The 25,300-nt window shown below is 33.8% G+C and overlaps 1 protein-coding gene across 1 annotated transcript; it reads right to left on the bottom strand.

Annotated features, from left to right (window-relative positions):
- Positions 1–12,217: 12,217 nt before the first annotated feature.
- Positions 12,218–14,460, bottom strand: LOC114712361 (UDP-glycosyltransferase 82A1). The gene is made up of 2 exons (XM_028896881.1): positions 13,958–14,460; positions 12,218–13,655 (listed from the first exon to the last, which is right to left on the bottom strand). Exons 1-2 carry the CDS (start codon positions 14,442–14,444, stop codon positions 12,808–12,810), a joined length of 1,335 nt encoding a protein of 444 aa, XP_028752714.1. The 5' UTR covers positions 14,445–14,460; the 3' UTR covers positions 12,218–12,807.
- Between the last annotated feature and the right edge of the window lie 10,840 nt (positions 14,461–25,300).

The following is a 25,300-nucleotide window of genomic DNA, read 5'->3' as shown; positions in this document are numbered from 1 at the left end:
ATCAACCTTGTGGCATCTTTCAACACTTCGGGTCCTTGTTCTCCGATGTTCAAGGGTTCAAGTGGATCACCAGACCTTTGTTTACGTTCTTGGGGTGCGTATATTCAAATTGGCTATGGGTTCGTGGGATTTTTTTCTTGTGGGTTCTCACCAATTGATAACTCAATGATCGATTAGGTGATCAGAAAAAGGCTTAAAATAAGTAAATGCAGTAAAGGTGATGATGATTGATCATTTAATTGATAAATCATTGAGCGATCAATTGATCGATTAAGGAACCTGACAGCCAATCTAAGTAGAAGCTATTATCAGTAAACCAATAAGTTAATATGCATTGATGGAATAGGTTATCGATTAAAGTAAGATTGATAAAGTAATCGATAAATAGTGAATCAACTAGAATACTAAGTGAGTACGAAGACTTCACCATTTATTTGTGAGCTCATTGATAATAGGTTGATCGATCAGGTGATCAATAAATGCTTACCATAATTGTATGAAGTTTCCCGATAGCTGATTGATCTTTAGTTTATCGATCAAATTATTGATAATTTTCTGTAAGGTTCTATATTAAACAGTGCTAACAATGATCGATCAATTAATCTATCAACACATAAAATTTGAATTATCTATCAGTTTATCGATCAAATTTACTACCAACTTTCTTTTAAACAAAGATAATTTATCTGACACAAGATCGATTAACTTACTAAACCAGAACATACTTGATTTGTTATCATCAAAACCTTAAATCTAACATGCGTCTATAATTTTCCTGTCCCTTTTCTATATTTTTTGCTTTCCTATCGCTATCCATATTTTTTTCCATTATATACTTTTCTTTGAAGTTTTTCTTTATCCCCTACTTTTTTATCCTATATTCCTTTACTTTCTCCCATAGTTCCTTACCAATTCTAGGTGTGAAGATTGCCACAAATTAACATTGTCTCTTGATTTTATTGAGTTTCAATCAAGAATATTATAGGAGGCAAGCTTGAGTGGTAAAAGGCAAGAGTGTTATACATCAATTTAAAAGCCAAATGTGAGTGAAACACGAGTGGCATAAACTATTTTGAGTGATACATGTGAGTAGAGAGTGGTAAGGTTTATTTTCTTTCTGTTTCTAATCTTTCAGGCACAAAAAAAAATGTATGGTCACAAAGACCTTGGGGACGATCTTAAATCTTTTCTAAAGGAAGTTCAACAACTAAATGCTGAAGTGAACCAGTTGAAGTCTAAGCGCAATTCCAAGATTAAAAGAGATTTATATAGAAGGTTGTAGGAGTTGAAACAAGGCTCCTTGAATGTTGAGAATTATTACGATGAGATGGAGTTAGCTGTGATTAGAACTGGTGGGAAAGAGACTCCAGAAGCCATTATGGATCGTTCTATATGTGGGCTTAATCCTAGATTAGCCTGTGTCGCAGAAATGTGAAGTTTCATGAAGATTGAAGATTTAATTCCTCTACTTAGCAAGCATGAAAAAGAACTCAAGAAAAGACAATACGCCTCTTTAGAGAAGAATGATCAGGAGAAAGATGTCATCTCCACATACAATTCAAATGACATTGACTCCAGTGTTGTGGATAATCATGAAAAAGAAGAGAGTTTGAGTAAAGAAACAAGTGAAGTATCTCAATATTGTCAAAATAATGAGAGTGTTGATCTGAGTGAAAAGAAAGATGAAAAGAATTTTGAGAAAAAAGAGATTAAAAGTGATTGCAAGGATATTTCCTTGATAGCTATCTTAATTATTATTTGTCTTGTGATTCTAGTGTGTTGCAGGTAGTCAATTTGATTCCTAAAGAGTGTCACACCTCATTATACATCAATTAGAATCATTATGATGTTTTTCCTAATGTTTTCGGATGAAAATTTTCAATTTCAAAATTTTACATTTAATTCTGTTCGTACACTGTTCATCTGAAATTGGGCGAATTTTGAAAATTCATAACTAATTCTAGAAAAACTGAAACGGGATGGTTCCAATTTTCACAAGAAGTTTGTCATAGCTACTTTAGGAAAAAATATCATTGGACTCATTTCCATTCAAAACAGTACCAAAAAATTTGACAAAGTGCACTGTTCATATAGTTAATTTTTGAATTTCCAGTATTTTAGCCCAATTTTGGAATGACATAACTCTTTGTACAAAACTCCGATGTTAACATTCTACCACTTGATTTAAAGATAAAAATATAATCTATAACTGTGCCAAATCTCAGGTCCAGAATCAAAGAAATGCTTATTATTTTATGTGTCCCAAGTTTAGTCATTTTTAGGGTCATTTTATCCCTTAATCAGGTCCAACTTTGCCTTTTCTTTTATCTTTTCTCATTCTTAACCTTTTGGGACCCATAATATGCTTGCACATACAATCTAATATGCTTAGACATTTTCATACATGATTACACATATTCAATTCCATAAGGGAGCTATTATCCAGCAAATACAAAACATCCCAAAACATTACATAACATAACATAATGTTCATTAATAATGTTACTAAGCATTTACATGCCTTCAATCACCACTTCCTAGCCCTTGCTCTTGCCCTTGCTTGATCCTCCTCCTAAGGTTAGTTTATACATTGGGGAATTAGATTTCAAAGAAATCCTAGTAGCAAAGAATCATAATTACCATGCAATCATGCAAACATAATGTGACATGTTTTTGTGCACATAACTTTATTGCTCATACATAATAAAATGCCATGAAAAGTAAGCCAATTCCTTCATATTCATGGAAAATAATGCTAAAACATGTTCAACATAAACGTTGCAATCATAATTCAACATCATAGCTTAGTCACATCATGGCATTCATAGCACGTACACACATACACATAAATATAAGCCAGAAAGCACTTTAATCATAAGTCAATGCTACCTCTTGTGTACTTAGTGACTTGTCCCCTTTAAGTTTAGGGTATCTTCTTGATGACTTGGCAAAATACCTAGCAAACCAACATCAATGCCAATCATTTACCAACCATTCAAACACATTATACAATACTTGAACATTAAATCCCTTTTTTTCTTGGATTTTTGACCTAATCATTTCCCCTTCGTTTCAATCAAACTCTTAGGTCATTCCTACATGAATTTTTTATGTAGAATCCAAATATCTAATTAGATTTTACAAAATCACATTCTTTTCCCTTCATTTAAGCTTGGCCGAATAGGGGTCCATATTTTCCAAAAATTTCATTTTTGATTCCAATAATTTCAAACACTTTCCTTTAGTATATTCCTACACAAAAACATCTTTTGAACTCATTAGCATCATCAAAACACATTGAAACAATTCCTAACCCTAAGAACAAGACTTGGCTAAATTAGCTTGATTTTCTTCCATAAATCATTCCAAACAACATCTAAACATACCAATCCAAGCTCATAATCAAAGTTTCTATCCTTCCCTAACATTTCCTTATGTTGGCCAAAATTTCAACATAGTTTCCCCTTAGGATTAGACATGATTTTAACCTTCCAATTACATAAAAATCAGACTTATACATACCTTGATTAATCCTTGGTGGAAACTTGATAACTTGGCCTTTGCTTGAAGTGGTTTGAAGGTGATTAGAGGTGGGTAGAAATTTTGCCAGCACTTCCCTAAGGTCTACCTATTTTGGCCGAAATGTGAAAGAATGGAGGGGGTATTTATAGACCTTCATGAGCTGCCCAAACCTGCCCTTGGTCAGTCATTTTTTTGCCCAAAATGCCCTCCAATTTTCATCTAAAAAACAGGAAAAATATGGGCCACAAAATCATTACTTGCCCACCAAGTCACTTTAATCCAATGGTAAAAAATGTGGCAGCAAATTGACATGTGATCTTTGGGCCTTGGAGAGCACGTCCCTCCTAACTAAAATGGGCTAAAAAAATGTCCAAATTTGGTTGGGAAGTAATGGAGTTGGTTTGGTTCAATTCCAATTACAATCTTCCATCCAATTTACCCCTTTTTAGCCCAATATTAGGAAAAATAGCTCGGGACTCCTAAAAATTCATTTCTTTTCATGATAAATTCCCATTTAATCTAAAAGAATGATCTGGAAATTTTGGAAATTTTTCACAACATCTAACTATTTATTTCACATTTTTCTCCGAAATTGGGCTCTTACCAATGGAATTTCGGAAGTAAATTTCCCATAAATTATTTCCTTCATTTAAATGCTTGGAAATAATTTTATAAATTCACATATATTCCCAAGGAATTTATTCATATTTTTTCTTCAATTATTGAGGCCATTACATAATTAAAATAATCATATTTCCTCAAATTTCACTATTTCCTCAAAAATAATTATTTTTGGAAAAAATTACCATAATTTATTTTGGGCCATTGTCACTCCCAAAACATCATAGGTATCTCAGAAACATATAATTTGGCCTTTTTCTATTTTTGGGGAATTTTTGGGAGTTTCTATAAAATTTCCAATTTTGCCCCTGGGAGTCCGGTATCACCAGCCCGGCTCCCTTCAGTGTTCAAATTTTGGGATGTGACAAAGAGCCATCCAATGGATTCTGATTTCATTCAAACAATATTGAAGCACATTCTAATGACCTAAATCTTGTTATTCCTAATGACTTCTTGTCTTTAAGATGCCTTGAACTTCACATGTTGAATTTTAATTATAACATGAATTGTTTTTCATAGGTTTTCTTATCGTATGCATATTGTGGTTAAGAGGCTTTCTTGTTACTTGGATATTGTTGTTGCTTTAGGTTATTTTGTAGGTGCACGTGGGATGCACATGATCATTTATTTAAGTGCATGTGAGAAACAAAAGATTTCTAACCCAAAGCAACTTTCACCAGCTTCTAATATTAGAGTATCTTCATGTGACTTCAAGGAATCTAGATCCTTTTCAGGATCTTGCTAGGGTCCAGAACAGAACATACATGATTCTTCTACTCAGTAAGTATTATTTTCAAATTGCTTTTGCAAATTCTAACTCTTCCCTTTTGATCCAGGTCAAGATTCGAGAACGAATCTTTTCAAAGAGGGAGAGAATGATAGCATACTGGGAGGCATTGAATATGGAGGTCATGAAGCCCAAATAGCACTCCTTCAGTTAGAAGCCCAACAAGCCCTCTAGAGTGTTCAAGGGATTCATAGCTCGAAATACTTACGTGGAGGAGGACATAGATCATCTCTTGGATGATGACATGGATACATACGAAGCTTAAAGTGACATATGGAAGGCCACCCGAAACCACCATGGCATATAAGTCATCAAAGTATGAACACCTGGACCTTGAGAAAGACAAAAGCGCATTCTAAGAGCCTAAAAGGAGATTTAAAGCCAATTCCTATGTAGTTAAAGGCCCAACACAGTTATATGTACCTGGAGGAGTCCATTAGAGCTATAATCTTTTAAATTGGGGCCCAAATGCATTGTATTATGGACCATAGGAGTTCTGGAATGTGATTCAATCATATTCAAGCCCAAATAAATGTCTTAAAGGCCCATACATGCTTATGGACATGAATAGCAATTATGAAGATCCATTTGGAAGGTCCAAGAAGATTCAAGAGTGATCTTACATGACATTAAATATGATTCTATTTATTTTATAGTTTCCTATTTTGTATTGATTGCTTCCTGAAGGTAAAGACTTACTTATTTTGTACTGCATTAATTAATAGAGAGTCAAATAAGATCCTTCTCATTAATAAAGGAGTCCTACTAAGTAGTGTGTGATCTAGATTATTCTATCTTGACTAGCAAGTTAGAGTATTCTAGAAAGTCTTTTGATTTTCCTAATTTTGTTGTATTCTCGCATCTATTTTTGAGGCATTTTATTTAGTTAGTGTTTTAGGTTCTAAAAACTTATATTGGGCTTTGAGGGCTTAGGTTATCAATTAGGGTTTTTAAAAGTCTTAGTTTATAGATAATTCAGTATGTACTCTTTTCAGGAGGAGATGATTTTTTGAATAATATGAGAATTTTATTTCTCTTTGTATGAGCCTTGCTTGCATCCTCATATTCTTGTGAGAATACTCGACAATATCGAGGGAGTGATCAACCTTGTGGTGTCTTCATGGCTAGGGTTGTAAGAGACAGGTTCTCTTAAGGTCCTACCTCGATCATCTGTTTACTTTCTTGTGTTTTGGGGTTACAAGAGGCAGGTTCTCTTGGAGTCTCATTCCATCCTATACTTGATTCTAGCCAGTCTGTACCCCCCTCATATCAGGCTATACAAGATGAAATGAATTCAATAATAGGAAATAAAAATTGAAAATTAGTAGACCTCCCACCTGGTTCTAAACCCATTGGTTATAAATGGATATTTAGAAGGAAATTAAAAGTAGGTAGATCTATAGATAAGTTTAAGGCTATGTTGATTGCTAAGGGCTTTAGACAAAAGGAAGGAATAGACTATCTTAATACATATGCACTGGCTGTAAGGATTTCCACAATTAGAGTGTTAACAGAATTTGCTTCCATATACAATCTTGTTATACATCAAATGGATGTTAAAACAACTTTTCCTTATAGAGTTGGAAGAAGAGGTGTATCTGATATAACCAGGAGGATTAAGGTGTGTAAGTTAATTGAGTCTCTTTATGGACTTAAGCAAGCACTAAGTAATGGCATAACAAATTTGATGAGGTAGTTCTAACAAATGGATATAAAATCAATGCATCTAACAAATATGTTTATAGTAAGTTTCATAATGGAAAGGTGGCATGATTTGTTTGTATATAAATGATGTTTTAATTTTTGGCACACAAGGAATCAGACAGACATCGAGATAGAACAGACATGTCTCTTACAAAGCTATGAAAACACCACAAGGTTGATCACTCTCTTAATACTGTCAAGTATTCTCACGAGAAGATGAGGATACAAGCAAGGCTCACACAAAGAGAAATAAAATTCTCATGTTAGTCAAAACCATCTCCCACTTGAAAATAGTACATACTGAATTATTTATAGACTAAGACTCTTAAAAACCCTAAACTAAAAACCCTAATTGATAAGCTAAGCGCTAAAAGCCCAATATAAGTTTTAGAGCCTGAAACACTAACTAAATAAAATGCATCAAAATAGATGCGAAAATACAACAAAAATAGGAAAATACCTTCTAGAATACTCTAACTTGCTAGTCAAGATAGAATAATCTAGATCACACACTAATAAGAAGGATCTTATTTGACTCTACTAATTAATGCAAAACAAAAAAAGTAAGTCTTTTCCTTCAAAAAGCAATCAATACAAAATAGGAAACTATAGAACAGGAAACCAATTAAAACTAATAGAATCCTCATCAATGCGATATAAGACCACTCTTGATGCTTCTTGGACCTTCCAAATCGACCTTCATAATTGTTATTCACATCCATAAGCATGTATGGGCCTTTTAGACATCCATTTAGGCAAATATGATTGAATCACATTCTGAAACTCCTATGGTCCATAACCCAATGCATTTGGGCCCCAATCTAAAACATTACAGTCCCAATGGACTCCTTCAAGCACATATAATTATGTTGGGCCTTTAATAACATATGAATTGATTTCAACTACTCCTTTTGGGCTCTTAGATGTGCTCTTGTCTTCCTCAAGGTCCAAGTGTCCATACTCCAATACTCACATGCCATAGTGACTTTCGGGGTTGCCTTCCATAATGCAAACGAAACAAGTTCTTGCTAATGGTAAAAAGGGGGCTTTGAATGTCGGGGCTGTTCTTATTTTACCGAAGGGTTTGAATTGGCTCCCCCTGATCGTATTTCGCCTGAGATAAAAGAAAAGATAGGTAATCTGTCTTTTCAAAACATTAAGCTCCATATGTGTCCATGTCATCATCGAAGCAATGATCCATGTCCTCCTCTAATGGAGGAGCATGGTGTGATCAGGAGCACAGGCAAGGAGCCCAAACAAATAAGTCCAACATTCCAAAAGATCCACTACAAGGCATTGGAGGCCCAATGACAAGAGCAGGGACCAAAGCTATGAAGGAGGCCCTAAATTGTCTAATAAGAGAGCTAAAAGAGCTAGAGCCCATTTATTTCGAAGAAGCACATTTTAATGAGCCTAAAAGGAGTCCAAAACTGGTGATCACATTGCTAGAAGCCCAACAAGATGATGTACAAGGCCCATGTGGGGTTCAGATTGAAGAATTCACTTAAAATACCATGTGACAAGCATGTGCCTTGGACAAGGGTCATAAGTGACGTCCAAGAATCTTCAAGAAGGATCAAGAAGGCCTCATTATGAATTGATTATGATTTAAATTCATTTTTTTGGTCAAGGAGTATTCTAGAAGATCATGTTTTGATCTACTTTCCTATTTTTAAATAGCAGACTTGTTCTTGAAGTTTAAGTTATTTCCTTTTATTTCCATGTAATAAATGGCGCCTCCCATAGTCAAATAATCATTAATGAGGCATCATCCCTAGCATTTATGTCTTAGGATGCTGATTCTAAAGTGTTCTATTGTTGCCTATGTATAGGCTACGTTTTTTGTAATTGAATTCAGATTTAGATGAATGAGAATTGAGTTTATCTCTCTCAGTGTGAGCTTTGCTTGCATCCTTATATTCTCGTGAGAATACTCGACAATATCAAGGGATTGATCAACCTTGTGGTGTCTTCATGGCTAAGGTTGTAAGAGACAGGTTCTCTTAAGGTCCTAACTAGATCAACCGTCCGTCCGTTACTTGATTCTAGCCGGTCCATACGTCCCCTCATATCAAGTGGTATCAGAGCTAAGATTTGCTAGCTTTCAAGTTCTATCCTTTTGGTGTTTTCATTTTTTTTTTGCTTTCTATATTGCTTCCGTTTCCCTTTCCTTTCCATTTTCCTCATTTTGTCTTCCTCCTTTCTTCCTTATTTCCATCCCTTTTATTATTTTCTTTTTCGTTTTTTTTTCCTTTTCATCTCCTTCCCACCCATTGTTTTCTTTGTTCATTTGACTTGCTTTGTTCTTTTGAGTAGCAAAAAAAAAAAATCATGAAAAAAAAGAAAAAAAAGTGCTGTTGTGTTGAAACAAAAAAAAAAAGCAAAAAAAAAAAGGCTACAGAATTGCTGGAAAAAAAATTCGAAAATTGAAAAAAAAAAAGGGGAAAGAGTTTCAGATTTTGGAGATTGCAACATAAAAGGCAAGTTTCCTAATTTGAAAGAGCTTCCAATGCAAGTCATAATTAATTTCCTAAATCTATATACTTGGGTGGTAAGACTCCTACTTTCCTATTTCTACTTTTCTTTATTTTATCTAGTTTCCTATTTTGATTTCCTTTCCTTTTCATATTACTTTCCTATTTTCTTTCTTCAAGTTTCCTTCTTTCTTTTGTTTCCTATTCCTTTTGCTTGCATCCTTATATTCTCGTGAGAATACTAGACAGTATCAAGGGATTGATCAACCTTGTGGTGTCTTCATGGCTAGGGTTGTAAGAGACAGGTTCTCTTAAGGTCCTACCTAGATCAACCATCCGTCCGTTACTTGATTCGAGCCGGTCCGTACGTCCCCTCATATCATCCTCTATATAAACATTTTGAGTTATAAATTCCTTAAATACTCTAGAGGGCTTGTAGGGCCTTTAACTGAATGAGTGCTATTTCGACTTCATGACCCTTATATTGAATGCCTCCTGGTATGCTATCAATAACATGGATATATGCAGAGCTTGACATGACATATGAAAGGCCCCAAAATCCACCACGGCATGTGAATCGTTGGAATATGAGCACTTGGATCTTGAGAAAAATAAGAGCACGTTTTAAGAGTCCAAAAGGAGCATTTGAACCCAATTCTAATGTTATTGAAGGCCCAACATCATATATGCATGGAGGAGTCTATTGGAGCTATAATCTTTTAAATTGGAGGCCAAATGCATTGTGTTATGAACCATGAGAGTTTCAGAACACGATTCAACCATATTCAAGCCCAAATGGAAGTCTAAAGGGCCTGTACATGCTTATGAACGTGAATAATATTTATGAAGATCTATCTGAAGGATCCAAGAAGATTCAAGAAGCATCACGAGTAATTTCATATGACATTAATTAGGATTCTATTTGCCTTAAGTAGTTTCCTAATTTAAACTTTTCTATTTTGTATTGATTGCTTTTTAAAGGCAAAGTACATTGCATTAAATAGTAGAGGGTCAGATAAGATCCTTCTCGTTAATAATGGAATCCTTCCAGATAGTGTGTGACCTAGATTATTCTATCTTGACTAGCAAGTTGGAGTATTCTAAAAGGTCTTTTGATTTTCTTAATTTTATTATATTTTCTCATCTATTTTTGATGTATTTTATTTAGTTGGTGTTTTAGGCACTAATAACTTATATTGGGCTTTTAGGGCTTAGGTTTTTTATACTATAGTTTTTAAGAGTCTTAGTTTATAACTAATTTATGTATACTCTTTTTAGAGGAGGGGATGATTTAAATGATTCATACTGTGACAATTTTATTTCTCTTTGTGTGAGCCTTACTTGCATCCTAGTATTCTCATAAGAATACTTGACAGTATCAAGAGAGTGATCAACCTAATGGTGTCTTTATGGCCAGAGTTGTAAGAGATAAGTTCTCTTAAGATTCTACCTCGATCATCCGCTCAGTTTCTTAGGATCTTATCCCATCCTATATGTGGTTCTAGTTGGTCTGTATGTCCCACAATATCACCAACTCTCAACTTCGTCATGGTGAAGCCCTTCAACGTTTAATTGTGTTCTTCTTGGGTAAACTTCGACACAGTAATGTTGAAGGCAATAAAAAAAACCAAAAAAAGAAAAAAATCGTTGCCTTCTTTCTTTCCTTTTTGCTTTGCAATTTAACTGTTACATCAACAGCTCTTTTCAACTTGAATTTTTCACACTACCTTGCTTTGAAAATTTGGAAATTAGAAGTCCTACTTGTGTTCCTAGAAAATCATCCATGTTTTTAAATGGTAGTTGGTTTTGGTTAATTCTCTCTTTAATGCTTTCAACTTGAAGTGAGTGATTTTATGCCTTGAAAGTAGTGCTATGTGTTTTTGAATTTTGAGAATGACCACTTGAGATGATAACCATGTTGACGGGTATATGGGCCTAAATTCTCTTGCCTGTGAGTGTCTGCTTAATTTTATGTCTCTCTAGAACTTCGTGAATATGATAGAGGCATTTGTTTCTAAACTCGTTTTACCTCTATACACAAGCCCAAATACTTAACCTTTGCTAACCATTTTGGACCACCCATCATTGAGTACATGCGTAGTTATAAAAAATGCTGTAAGTATCTTTCTTGAAAAACAATGGTGACTGCTTAAGTATTTTTCTTTAAAAAAAAAAGAAGAGAAAAAAATACAAAAAGAAGTGAAAAAGTGAAAAAAATAGTGAACAAAAATTTATTGTATAAGAACCTTAAAATCACCTTTAGAAAGATAGATATTGATTGCATGAAGAGAACAATTGAGATGCATGGTACTTTCCTTTTTCTTTTTCTCTTTCCATTCCATTCATTTCACTTGGCCTTCACTAATCATTACAACCCTCAAGCCCTCTTGATTCACAATTCATGGTTCTCTTATGGAGAGGTAGAATCATTACAAGTTTATGGCAGAGAATTAATTAAGCAGCTTTTAGAGTGAAATAATCTTGATCAAGTGAGCTATGAGCTAAACACTTACTCTTGAGAAAATCTCTTTTGCTCAATCTCTTAGTTTAAGCACTCATAGTAATTACTTTCTTGGCATTTCTTCATCCCACTTTTGTCGACTTCTTTAGAAGGTGGTTTAACTAACCCTCAGCTTTCATTTTTTGAATGATTTAGAAAGCTTTGCTCAGGAGTGCAAAGGTTTAAGTGTTGGATAGTTGATTTAACACTCTTTCTTGAGTTATTTCTAAAGTTCTTGAAGTGTTTTCACACACTTTTTGCCTATCATTGAGCCAATTCTTATCACTGTCTTTTTGCATTTAATTCATGCATTTTCAAGTGTTGTTAACGACTCTTAGCTGATTTTCATTTATCTTGGATCATAAGGAACTAGATATTATAAGAAATTATGTTAAAGTTATAGGTAAATAAAAGGATCTGGAGAACCAAAGAAGGAGTAAAAAATAAGTAAGTCTTTGCTTTCAAGAAGTAATCAATACAAAATAAAAAACTGTAAAATAGGAAACTAACTAAAACAAATAAAATCATAATTAATGCCATATAAGACCATATTTTATGCTTCTTAAATCTTCTTGGATCTTCCAAATGGATCTTCATAGATACTATCACGTTTATAAGCATTTATGAGCCTTTGAGACATCCATTTGGATTGTTGAGTCACGTTCTAAAACTCCCATGATCCATAACACAATGCATTTAGGCCCCAACTTTTGGGCCTTTAATAACATGAGAATTAACTTCAAATACTCTTTTTGGGCTCTTAGAATATGCTCTTGTCTTTCTCAAGATCCACATGTTCATATTCCAATGACTCATATGCATAGTGGCTTTCAGGGTGGCCTTTCATATGTCACATGAAGCTTTGCATGTGTCCATGTCATCATCTAAGCAATGATCCATGTCCTCCTCCATGGAAGCATTTTTGAGCTAAAAATCCCTTAAACACTCTGGAGGACTTGTTAGGCCTCTAACTGGATGGGTGTTTTTTGGGCTTCATGACCTTTATATTAAACACCTCCTAGTATACTATTAGTTTGTGTTTTTAAAACCCATTCTCATTTACCTCTTAATTACCATTCCCTTTGAATTCACTCATGCTTGAGTACCAGGCATGGTCTTCTATGACAAGGAGTATTCAACAAGAAAATTTACCAAATATTAACAGCCTGAACAAAATTAAAGGTATATGCTTACTATCTCTATTTTGAAAAATCTTGAATGAAGGCACGCACATTACGATCTTCCTTCAAATCATCATCCCTTCCAATGACTATATCATGCAGATTCCTTAGCCTACTTTCCATTTCCACATCCTCCATCAACATTCTCAATCCTTCTTCCAAATCCTTCACTCCAAGACCATTCAGCCTGATACCCACCTTCCACACTTGAACAATGTAAGCACAGTTCAGGAACTGATCACCTGCCATAGGATAACACAACATCTTCTTCTCAAACTGTATTGCCTCTGTCGCCGAATTCCACCCACAATGTGTGAGGTAACATGCCACAGACTTGTGTCTTAGAACCTTCATTTGTGGTGCCCATGAAACCACTCTTCCAATATGCCTTGAAACTCTTTCTTCAAACGCGTTTGGTAACCCTTCACGCCAAGCTTTCTTCAAAACCCAAAGGAAAGGCCTTCCTAATGCTTCAAGTGCCATCGCTAAACTTCTCAACTTTGCTTCACCAATTGGACTCACCCAACTCCCAAATGAGATGTACACTACAGAGTTAGGGTTTTGAGTATCTAGCCACCCCAAACAACTCTTATCTTCTTCCCAAAAACTTGGATTGTTGGTGTGTGTATGATTGAAAAGATGGCCTAGGGACAAAAGTGTCGTGGCAGAATTATCAAGTTTGGTTTCATCGGGGAAGGAATTCACAAGAAGCCATTTGAGACTTCTAGATCTCTCTAGAGTTCTTGTCCAAAATTTAAACCTTGCTTTCTTTGCAGCAACTGTTCCAATTAGCCATGGAAGATCTTCAGTGTCTAATATAGGCAATTGTGGTATAAAGCAAAATTTGCCTTCATGTTGTGGAAGACCTGGAGGCAAATATATCAAAATTGTTTCAAGTTAGATTCTTTCTGTGATTGCATCAATGACTAAAGAATATGAACTTTTGACTTATGATTGTCACGAATTGAATCATAATCAAATTGCTTTGGGCCATTTACCAATGTCAGTAATTGATGATTATACAATTTGAACAATTCAATTGAAATAAAATTCTTTATTTATTTATCATACAATTAGCAAGTTTTAAAACAGTAAACTGAGTTAGATCACAAATTAACTTTCTGGTCAAAAAAGAAAAAAAGGATCACAAATTAACAACTATATAAACCTGTTTCAGAAATGAGGCCACAGCGAACCATGTGAGGTATGGATGCAACCAATTTGTAAGTCGCAAACATGACAGGCCAAAACCCGGCAACAAAGATGCCACACTTTTCAGCAACTTGTATAGCCCAAGAAGCCAACAAGTCAACCACCGCACAAACCACCACGCCGCCCCCGCCTTGTTGAAGCTCCTGAATCAAACTCTTCAACTGAGAAGGCATAGTGTTCTCCATGGCTGATTCAATCCCAAAGAAATCCCCAGCAGTGTCCTCTTCCAATCCATCAGCTACAGCAACCCACTTGAAGCGATCGTGGTGATGATGATTCTCTTCATTATGAATCACAATCTGATTGTAGATGTACTGGGGAAGAACCATTATCGGCTCAAAGCCAAGGTTCAGTAACGCTATGGCCATCTTTTGCATGGGAGTTACATGTCCCTGTGCTGGATATGGCACCAGAATGATCCTTGGCTTCTCTGATTGCTTCATGTTTCCCGTCTCGGACAAGCAATCTTCAATCAGTTTTGGCTTAGTTTTGCTTGTAATTTGGTTTAGTCTAGTTGTTCCACGCTACCCTATATATACAAGTGAGGTTGCTGACTGAATGAATATAGAGGCTAGCTGTACGTACAATGTCTCTTTTATTAATTGGTTTATAGAAGAAGCTTCTTGTATAAAATAAGCACGTACACAAAGAGAGACCAGTCAACTTGCATGTGCCTAAATGAGTTATATTGAATTGCCAACATGCGCCACTGCCTAAATGAGTTGTACTATTATAATTTATTCGGTATTTTTATATTATATATTCTTCGTCCTTGTTACAAAACACGTTAACGATTTTACAATGATTATGAAATTTAGTTACTGTGTTAACTAATGCTTTTAAATTTCTAGAATTATTATTAATGAATGGAATTCATTATATAGAGAATAAGGAGTTATTCAGGAAGTATATATTTGGTTAATTAGAAATTAAAATATCAAAATAGAGTGCATTTACAAATAAGCATTAGATAATATAGAGCGAGCCATAAGACAAGAACCATGAAGGAGAATCTTATAAAAAAAGATGGAAGCAGGAAATATTAGGTAATATTTTAAAAGCCAGACTGGATTCACGTTGAATTGGAAATATTAGGATTTCACAATTTTTATAATACAGCCAGCAGTAAAAATGATCACACAATAAATAAATATTTAATAAAAATAATTATATGCATATAAAGTAATATATAGTAAATTCATAATAAGTCCAATTGTCAACATAATAACGTTACAATGATGGAGTTTTCAATGAAATGACAACGTATGGCTACTTTATGAAAGCATCATTTTTTTTAGTTTTATATGATCCACTTGTGTACTCCCTTTGTGGGTGGGTAAGGGATATGACTGAGGTATTTTGACTTTTTTTAATTGAAAATTTCTTGTGTCCAAATATTTTTACAAGAAAAGAGTTCACACCATCTTACCTATTATTTTATCCATTTTCCAACGTGGGTATGATGTCATTGGGAGCACGCTTACATTAATATATACGAACTAATGATTTTATTTGCCTATGTGTTTAGTTAAAAAAGTACTATTATTAATTTTCCGCGTCATCTCAACTTGGAAATGTCCGGTATGAACCCAAAGAAAAATGGAAATGAAAGCTTATTGATTGCACTGGCTTGTTCAAATTAAAAAGCTGCACGACACACCTTTTGTATGAAAGGAGCTTGAGCATACAACAGATATATGATAGTTAGTCGAATGAAAAGATCATTTGGTTCTTTTTAGGTATGATCTCATGTTAGATTTTTCTAAATGAAAAGATTATTATAGAAAAGTTAACTATTATTTGATCCCCAGCAAGACTTAAATTTGAAATAATTAATTATTGGATATTTTTTTTAAAAATTAAACTGTCCATATTATAATAAATTATATAAATTTTATTTTTACAATGGATTGTCTTAAGAAATTAATTATTGAATTTAACATATAAAAAATTAAATATACTTATATATGTTTGCGTTAATGTCCAGATATAGTGAATATAAATAATATATGACGATATAGTATGCGCAGTGTGATGATCTCCTCCCATATTTGTCTTTGATAATGATATATGTATATATATAGTGCCGAATAATGATTAAAGTGATGCTAATAAATTGTTTCTTCAGTACGGAAAGTAGGTATATGTTATTGTTGGGTTTTTGGACGTACATGAATGTGATATTCGGTATGCTTTTGCCTATACGAAGTCTGTTTACAAATATAAATACAGACTTATGGTTTAGAACAAATATATAGAGAGGAAGAGCTTTGGGGAGAAATTTTTATCAGGAAGAAAAAAGAGTAGTTAGACAACATTTTTTTCTCATCATGCACATACTCCCACTCCCTATAACTGTTCCTACCAAAGTTCAAAATGAAGATTGGGTATTCTAGTAATATCTATCCTAATCTTTCAGTAAATTAGACCCTAAGCTTCTTGGACTTGGGCCTAATCTGCCATTGGTGGATTAAGTTTTATTCCAATATCTCCCACTCACACTTAGTGGATTAGTGGTCGATAAACCTTATTGATAGGTAATAAAAAAATTAAACTAGGAAAAAATGCATACAGTGATACGAACCTGGGTCATTCTTCTCTAAAGAGCTTTAGGTTAAATCTAGGTTCCTAACAATTCACTTTATACTAAACAGGTTGTTTTCTTGTATATAAAAGTGGAACCAGAACTGGAATTCGAAACCAAAGATGAAATCAAACAAAATCAGAAATGACAGTGAGGATTCAAAATGCAAATTGTGATTTGGAGTCTTTTGAAGTAAATTAAAAAGGATAGATTCAGCCATTGCTTAGATCTCTCTAACCACAGATCAAGAACAACTATCTCACTAGATTAATTGCTTTGCTCTGTAGAAAGGGAAAATTAATTGACAAGAACACTTTGAGAAGCAAATCTGAATTTTCTAAGGATGACTACAACTGTGAATAGTCAGAATCAGTCAATCAAATTGAGAATTACAGAACAATAGTCTAAGAAATTCAAATTAGATGTACAATCAAACAGAAAATCCTTCATTCAACTGAACTAAAGGAAACAAAGCCACTTTCAAGTGTTCAATCAGATCCAAGATTCCAAAACTGAAAAACTAAATCAAACAGCTCTCAATCTAATCACAAATGTTCAACTGATATAAATGAATCTTAGAATTGAAAGTGAAAATCAGATATGAAAAGACTCCTTGTTCTCCATAAACTTAGGTTAGATTTACTGCTAGGGGAACTTGAAGATTCAACCAATCATCCTCTAATTAGCCACTAGCTCCATATGAATCAATGAGAGGACCATGAAAATAGATGAAGAATGAGAGGAAATAGACGAAAATGTTGAGAGAAAATTGAGGGGTAGAGTGAAAACAAAATCTGGAAATGTGGAAGTGTCTTATGGAAACTAGAAAATCTTCCTTTTAAATCAGATCAGATCTTTCTAACTGACTTGGCTCCCTCATCAAATGGAGAAGTGATGTCTATCACATCCCGAGAAAGTTTACTCGAATATAAGGAATTAAAAATTGGGATGAGGGCTAATGTAGAAACTAGATGGGGAGATGAAATAACTTTTGATGTGAAACCTTGATAAAATCCAGGCTGACATTTTTGTAATTATTAGTCTAGAAAGGACAAAACAGAAAATTTTGAGAAAATTCAAGAAAAATGGGAAAAATGCAAATTAGAGGTTTTAGAATCTCGGTTAAGGCCTGAAAGGTAGAATTTTATGAAAATAAATTATTAAAGAATTTTTTGTAAACAGAGCTTTTTCGAGAAAATATTGGGAAATCAGAGGAAAATAATTATTTTAATTAGTTAAAAGCCTCAATAATTCTGAGAAAAATATGGACAAATCATCTAAATATTTGTTTGAATTTATAAAATTGGTTTCAGGCCTTGAAAGCTTAAAGTTAATTTTAGAGAATTTATTTTTCTGCAGTGATACTGATTGAGGCCTAATCAGAGAAAATTCAAAATAAATACCTAGAGGTGGCAAAAAATTGTGAAAAATTCCTGTCTTACCTTCCTAGATTGATAATTACAAAAATTCCAACCTAGACTTTATTAAGGTTTCATATCAAAAGTTGTTTCATCTCCCCGTCTAGTTTCTACATTGGCCCTCATCCCAATTTTTAATCCCTTATGTTCAAGTGAAATTTCTTGGGATGTAACAATTGAATAAAAGTGTCACATCTCCTTTATTACTATATTATACATCATTTGAAACCATCATAACGTATTTTCTAACATTTACGAGTGAAAAATCTCAATTTCAAAACTTTGCATTCAGGTTTGTCTGTACACTATTTATCCAAATTTACGTTAACTTTGAAAATTCATAACTAAATCTATAAAAATAAAAAATAAGGTGATTCCAATTTTCATGTGAAGCTTGCTAAGAGTTCTTAAAATATAAAAAAAAAACTCATTAGCCTCAATTCCATCCAAAGAAAATTTGACAAAATACACTGTTTATATGGCCAATTTTCAAGTTTTCAGTATTTTAGCCTAAATTTGGAAGGGCATATAACTCTTAGCATAAAACTTCAAATTTGATGGTTTACCAATTGTTTTAAAGCTAAAAGTGAGTTCTATAATAAGTTTCATATCCAAATTCATCCATGTGCTCATTATTTTATGCGGCACAAGTTTGCCCCTAAGTTAGGCAATTTTATCCGCTAATCATTTTTTTCTTAGATTTTTATTTTCCTTTCCCTCCATCACTCATAATTCTAGCATCCTTGCTCGTTATACAAATATATATACATTGTGCAATATTATCCATAATCCATTACAAACTTAATATAAAGTTCATTATACATTATACAACATATCATAATGTTATGAAAATCATAAAACTCCACTATCTTAACACCATTTCTTTGCCTTGATCCATGGACAAGACATTCCCTATGTGAAACATAATTTAACATAGGATGAATGAGATTTCATAGAAATCTTGACATGGGGGGACATACGAACCGGCTAGAATCAAGTAACGAACGGACGGTTGATCTAGGTAGGACCTTAGGAGAACCTGTCTCTCACAACCCTAGCCATGAAGACACCACAAAGTTGACTAATCCCTTGATATTGTCAAGTATTCTCACGAGAATACAAGGATGCAAGCAAAGCTCACACAGAGAGAAATAAACTCAATTCTCATTCATCTAAATCTTAATTTTAAGTACAAAAACGCAACTTGTATATAGGCAACCATAGAACACTTTAAAATCACCATCTTAAGATATAAAAGCTAGGGATGATGCCTCATTAATGATTATTTGACTATGAGAGGCATCATTTTATTACATAGAAATAAAAGGAAATAACTTAAACTTCAAGAATAAGTCTGCTATTTGAAAATAGGAAACTGTAAAATAGGAAACTAATTAAAACAAACAGAGTCTTAATTAATGTCAATAATATCACTCTTGATGCTTCTTGAATCTTCTTGGACCTTCCAAATGGACCTTCATTGCTATTCACGTCCAAAAGCATAAATGGGCCTTTTAAACATTTATTTGGGCTTGAATGTGATTGAATCACGTTTTGGAATTCACATGGTCCATAACATAATGCATTTGAGCTCCAATTTAAAAGATTATAGCTCCAATAGACTCCTCCATGCATATATAATTGTGTTGGGCCTTCAACAACATGAAAATTGGCTTCAAATGCTCCTTTTGGTCTCTTAGAATGTGCTCTTATCTTTCTCAAAGTCTAAATGTTCATACTCTGATGACTTATATACCATGGTAGTTTTCGGGGCGACCTTCCATATGTCACGTTAAGCTTCATATGTATCCATGTCATCATCAAGGAATGATCCATGTCCTCCTCCACGTAAGTATTCTCAAGCTATAAATCCCTTGAACACTCTAGAGGGCTTGTTGGGCTTCTAACTGAAGGAGTGCTATTTGGGCTTCATGATCTCCATATTCAATGCCTCCTAGTATGCTATCAAACCTCAGTAACAATTGAATCATAATTATCATGTAAATCAAGCAAGTTATAATGTGATATGTTATTACACCTTAAGGTATAATCAAACTACATAAAATCGTACTTGACATCATGCTGGGAGAAGAACATCAACACTTCTACATTGATATAATTCTATGCATTTGGTCAAAGCACAAACCAAGGTTATCCAGTCAACCATAACCACAACATCAATTCCTCAATCCAAGCAAACAATATAATTACATTAAACAAGCAAGATAGACAATCAAATTATAATTCAATGCTACCTTTCAAGCTTAATAGGTTTCGGCCTCTTGAAGTAATTATCCTCCCCTTGTATCCTCTTCCCAAAACCAATTAACTCAAGCATAATATAAGCTACATTAACAACCAAACAATTTAAACATAACACTTATCTTTAACTTAACATTTTCCTCCTCTTTTTTTTTTTTAACAAAATAGTTCCTCCTTTAGAATTAATAATCTCTTAGCTCCTTCCTATACAATTTTTCATGAGGAATCCAAATATTCAATCAATTTTTCAAAAATCAAACTCCTTCCCCATGAAATTGGTTTGGCTGAATAGGGTGTTCAAGCTTCCAAAAATTCTATTTTTGATTCTAATAATTTTAAACACTTTCCAATAGTATATCCCTACCCAAAAATACATTTTAAATCCATTGAAATCATCAAATCAAAGTGAATCAAGCTCAGCATGAACAGTGCTTGGTTGAATTGAACGCTACAAAACCTTAACTTGGTTTATTCTAAAAATCAATCCATACACCACTTAACCATGCTTATTCAACTTGATCTTTAAGGTTTTTATCCTTCCCTAAATAGCACATGTTCAATCGAAAATTGGGCAGCAACTCACCTCAAAATTTCAACCCAAAACCCTAACTAAACTAGCTTGAAACTTAGGGATAGGAAAGCTTGAACATAACTTGATGCTTCCTTAATAATAAAAAAAAAAAGAATGATTCCTTGCCCAAATACCTCACAAATTTTGGTCTCCTTTGTTTGGACACAAAGTGGCAGCACCTCCCTCTATTTTTCTGATGTTCTAACATTTTTTTGGTGTTTTAGGGAGGGGTATTTATAGACAAACCAACCTGCCACTTCCTCCCCAGTTTGGACGCACAAAATGCCACAAAATAGGGTGAGTTGGTAGCCATCAAATGCAATATAACTTCAGATATATACAAGTGTCCATTATTAAAGTTTTCCAACAATTATCCCTTAATTTTGTATTTTATTTTAATTAAAAACAGTAGGGTCCAAAAGCTGCACGAAATTGGACCTTAATTGGGCTCAATGTGGGCCCCACAAATGGTTTAGTTTGGCCCAAAAAGACCCACAAACCAAATCACAATCCCAAACTATTTCAAAACTTTATCGGTTACTATTCACTAGTAACATTCTATAATTTTTTTCTAGACCTCCAAAAACTCATTTATCTCTATAGTAATTTACCTTTTAATATAAAAACATGATCTGAAAATTTTCATATTTTTTTGCCACCTCTAGGTATTTATTTTGAATTTTCTCCGATTAGGCCTCTATCGGCATCGCTACAGGAAAATAAATTCCCTAAAATTAATTTTTGAAACTAATTTTATAAATTCAAAAAAATATTTAGATGATTTTTTCATATTTTTTCTGAAATTATTGAGGCCCTTAACTAATTAAAATAATTATTTTCCTCTGATTTCCCAATAATTTTTTCGAAAAACCTCTGTTTACGGGAAAATTCTTTAATAATTTATTTTCATAATAATTCTACCTTTCAGGCTTCAACTGAAATTCTAAAACCTCTAATATGTATTTTTCCCATTTTTTGGGAATTTTCTAGAATTTTTTCAAAATTTCCCGTTTTATCCTTCCTAGACCGATAATTACGAAAATGCTAGCTTGGACCTTATTGAGGTTTTACATCAAAAGTTATTTCATCTCTCTGTCTAGTTTTTACATTGGCCTTATCCTAATTTTTAATTCTTTATGTTTGAGTGAAATTTCTTGGGATGTGACAATGTCAAGTAAAAACCCAATGATCCAGCACCATTCTTCTGGCTCTAGCTACTCTCAATCTCCTTCGCGCCCTTTTCCCTTTAAATTTTCATTCAATCGTGATATTCAGGGGCTGGAATTCATTTTCCATTCCATTCATTAAAGGAATCAGTTGTCCATTCCTCTGGAATTTCCTTCCCCTTTAGTAGTGTTCCTTCTACTTTTACAAAAATAGCCCTGGCACTTTATTTCTTCGACAACCAAGTCATGTCCTGAAGTGGAAAAGCAACAAAACATGGATTTAAATTATCCAAAATGTTAAACCACATTATTATCAGCAAAAAGCTTTATTTATCCACTTATTCCAGAATTATTAAGCATCCAATTCTCGCCAAAAATTCCCAATTTAATCCCAGTCTAATCATTGAATTCCATAGGATTTATCTAAATTCCAAAGGTAAATAAGAGATTATCAAATTGCCCCACACTACCTTTTTGCTCTCCTGGGCAAAACAATTGGAATCCAAATGAATACAAGAGTATATATTGCTGGAAAATGACAAAGAATATTGATTATGAACTAGCCAACTATTAGTCACCACCCTTAGGTAGCATTAATCAAGATAACCGAATGCAAAAGGAATGAAACAACAAACAATTAAACCAAGGAAAGATGGAACATGGGAAGATTTCCTCACAGGTTAATTCAATGCTCTCACTCGCAAGTGTTTAAGGGTTATTTCTCTCTTGATCATCTTAGCTTGACCTCTTCCGTAGGATTGTAAAAATCCTCCATCTCTACCATTAGTAACAAGTGAATCTGTGAATCTAAGGTTCTTTATAGGGCTGTAATGTTGGAGTTGGTCACATGGAAAAATGCATGAATAGAAATATAACAATGTAGTGCTATGCATGAATTTACATAGAGTCGATCACATACAACCACTGCTTAGCTCGGTGAAAACTGAAAATTTGAACTCAATACAAGCTTAATCAAATGATCCAAACAGCAATGATGAAGGCTTAGCTCCTTCTTACTTGATAGAACTCAACTGCTTAAGGTGAGCATCTTATTCTCACAGATTTTTTCAAGCTTTTCTAACATTTTTTCCTCTCTTTTCATAAGTTTTTTTTTAGTTCTCTTTCTTTTGTTCTTGACTTTTTCTGTTTTTTCTCCTCTTTTTTTTCCCTGATGTGGCACCATTGGAAGAATCAATACAAAACGTAATGGCAACAACAATTTAAACCAATCATCAAAACTTGAACAATTTAGATTGATTCATACACCGCACTAAATGGAATGCATGGAATGCATGGAATTTGGAAATGAAGGTTTCAAAGGGCCAGCAGGGGATATTATTAGTTGAGGTTTGTATTTAGTGAAAAATAGGTGTAGAACAAAATGCCCTTGTCATTTCCACAGGTTCAAATGTATTTATGGTTTGAATTAAGGATTTGGACAAATTCTGCAGAAAATCTTGCTAAGTGATATTCACACAATATAAGAATAATTAGGCCCAAATATCCTTCCAACTTGGCTTAGTTCCCATGTTCATTTACCAAGTAAAAATTACATGTGAATCAGACTTAATGCACCAAGCTCCCAATCATAATGCATATTTCACGAATGAAAACTAATGAATTAGCATAGCTCACATCAATGAATGCTCATCAAGATACAGCACAATATAGTTCCAGATTCAGGAAAATTCCAATGATTACCAAATCAAGCAGGAAGGAGTGTATGAAAATCATCAATCATTTTTTTTTTCAAATTCCAGAATTTGCATCCTCTTCCCCACACTTAAGATGAACATTATCCTCAGTGTGAAAAAGAAAGATAAGAAGTCAAACAGTAAATAAATGATAGAAAAACAGAAAAGAGAAAAGAAAAGAACAGTCCTATTATATTTTTTTTGAACTCAACTATCCTACCCCCACACTTGGTCAAAAATATAGTTCAAGGATGATGAAAGTCAAATAAACACAGACTAATGTATGTGAGGTAGGGAAGGAGACAGCCTGAAATTATATGGGATTGAAATTCTCTTTGTAGATTTTTAGTAAGTGGCCATTGACCTCAAAGGTTTTACCACTAGCTTCATCCACCAACTCGATCATGCCAAAATTATACACTCTAGTGACCAAATATGGTCCTTCCTATCTAGTGCTCAACTTTCTAGGTTTGAATGTAAATCGTGCCTTGTATAGCAGTACCTTATCCCCAAACTTGAAAGTTTTCCTTGAAATTTGCATGTCATGAATAATCTTTTTTTTCCCTCTTGTAAAGCCTTAACTCTTCAAGTTCCTGTAGCTGTAATAACCTTTCCATACCAGCAGAATCAAGATTAAGGTTGTGTGCTTTAATTGCCCAAAAAGACTTATGTTCAATCTCAATCGGTAAGTGACACTTTTAGCATAAGGGGACATGCCTATGGGGGTTTTAAATACAGTTCTATATGCCCACAGAGCGTCATCTAACCTAGTACTCCAATCCTTCTTAGATGGTTTAACTATCCTTTCCAACACCTTCTTAATTTTCCCATTACTTTGGGGATAATAAGGTGTGGATGTCTTGTGTGTCACCTCATATTTAGTGAACAACCCTTGCAACAACTTATTACAAAAATAAGTTCCATTGTCACTAACTATTGCTCCAGGGATGCCAAATCTAGAAAAGATATTATTTTTAAGAAATTTCGAAACAGTGGCAACATCATTCTTTTTAGTTATTATGGCCTCTACCCATCTTGAAAAGTAATCAATAGCAAGAAGAATATAAGTATAACCCATAAAAGAAGAGAAAGGGCCCATAAAATCAATGCCCCACACCTCAAATACTTCACAGATAAATCCATATTGTACTATGCTAATATTTGAGATTATTGGAGTTTTTAGTATGTTTTGTGAGTTAAATTGCACTAATCTTGGATATTCTGTGATTACATAATCTTACAATATTTTATATGATTTTTGCAGGATTAATGAGGAAAATTGCCAAATTTCATAATTAAGTAAAAAGGACCAGCTTAAGCTATGCGTTTTGGAGAAGGGGATTGAGAATCAGATTTAATAAAAAAATTTAAAGAAGAAGAAGAAGAAGAAGCTTCGTTCTCTCTGTCACCTCTCATCACTTAATCATCATCTTCACTTTAGAACCAGATATCCATCACACTTCCATCTTCCTGATCTTTTTCATCTCTGTCTCTCCTTATCTCGTTTCCTCCGTCATTTCCACCATGGCCGAAGCATTTTTTCGTCCTTTTGCAGTGCAGAATATGCGTTGCTGATCTCTCTCGTTCTTCCTGAAGATGGAACC

Source organism: Neltuma alba, unplaced genomic scaffold, assembly GCF_004799145.2.
Source record: "Neltuma alba isolate B1F8T4 unplaced genomic scaffold, ASM479914v2 tig00011348_pilon, whole genome shotgun sequence".
NCBI classification, from domain to species: Eukaryota; Viridiplantae; Streptophyta; class Magnoliopsida; order Fabales; family Fabaceae; genus Neltuma; species Neltuma alba.
This window is presented reverse-complemented; position numbering and strand designations above follow the sequence as displayed.

Coding starts and splice junctions, on each gene's coding strand:
- LOC114712361 (XM_028896881.1), bottom strand. CDS start 14,444: ATGAAGCAATCAGAGAAGCCAAGGATCATTCTGGTGCCATATCCAGCA. Junction 13,656..13,957: donor TGGCCTCATTTCTGAAACAG/GTTTATATAGTT, acceptor ATTTGCCTCCAG/GTCTTCCACAACATGAAGGC.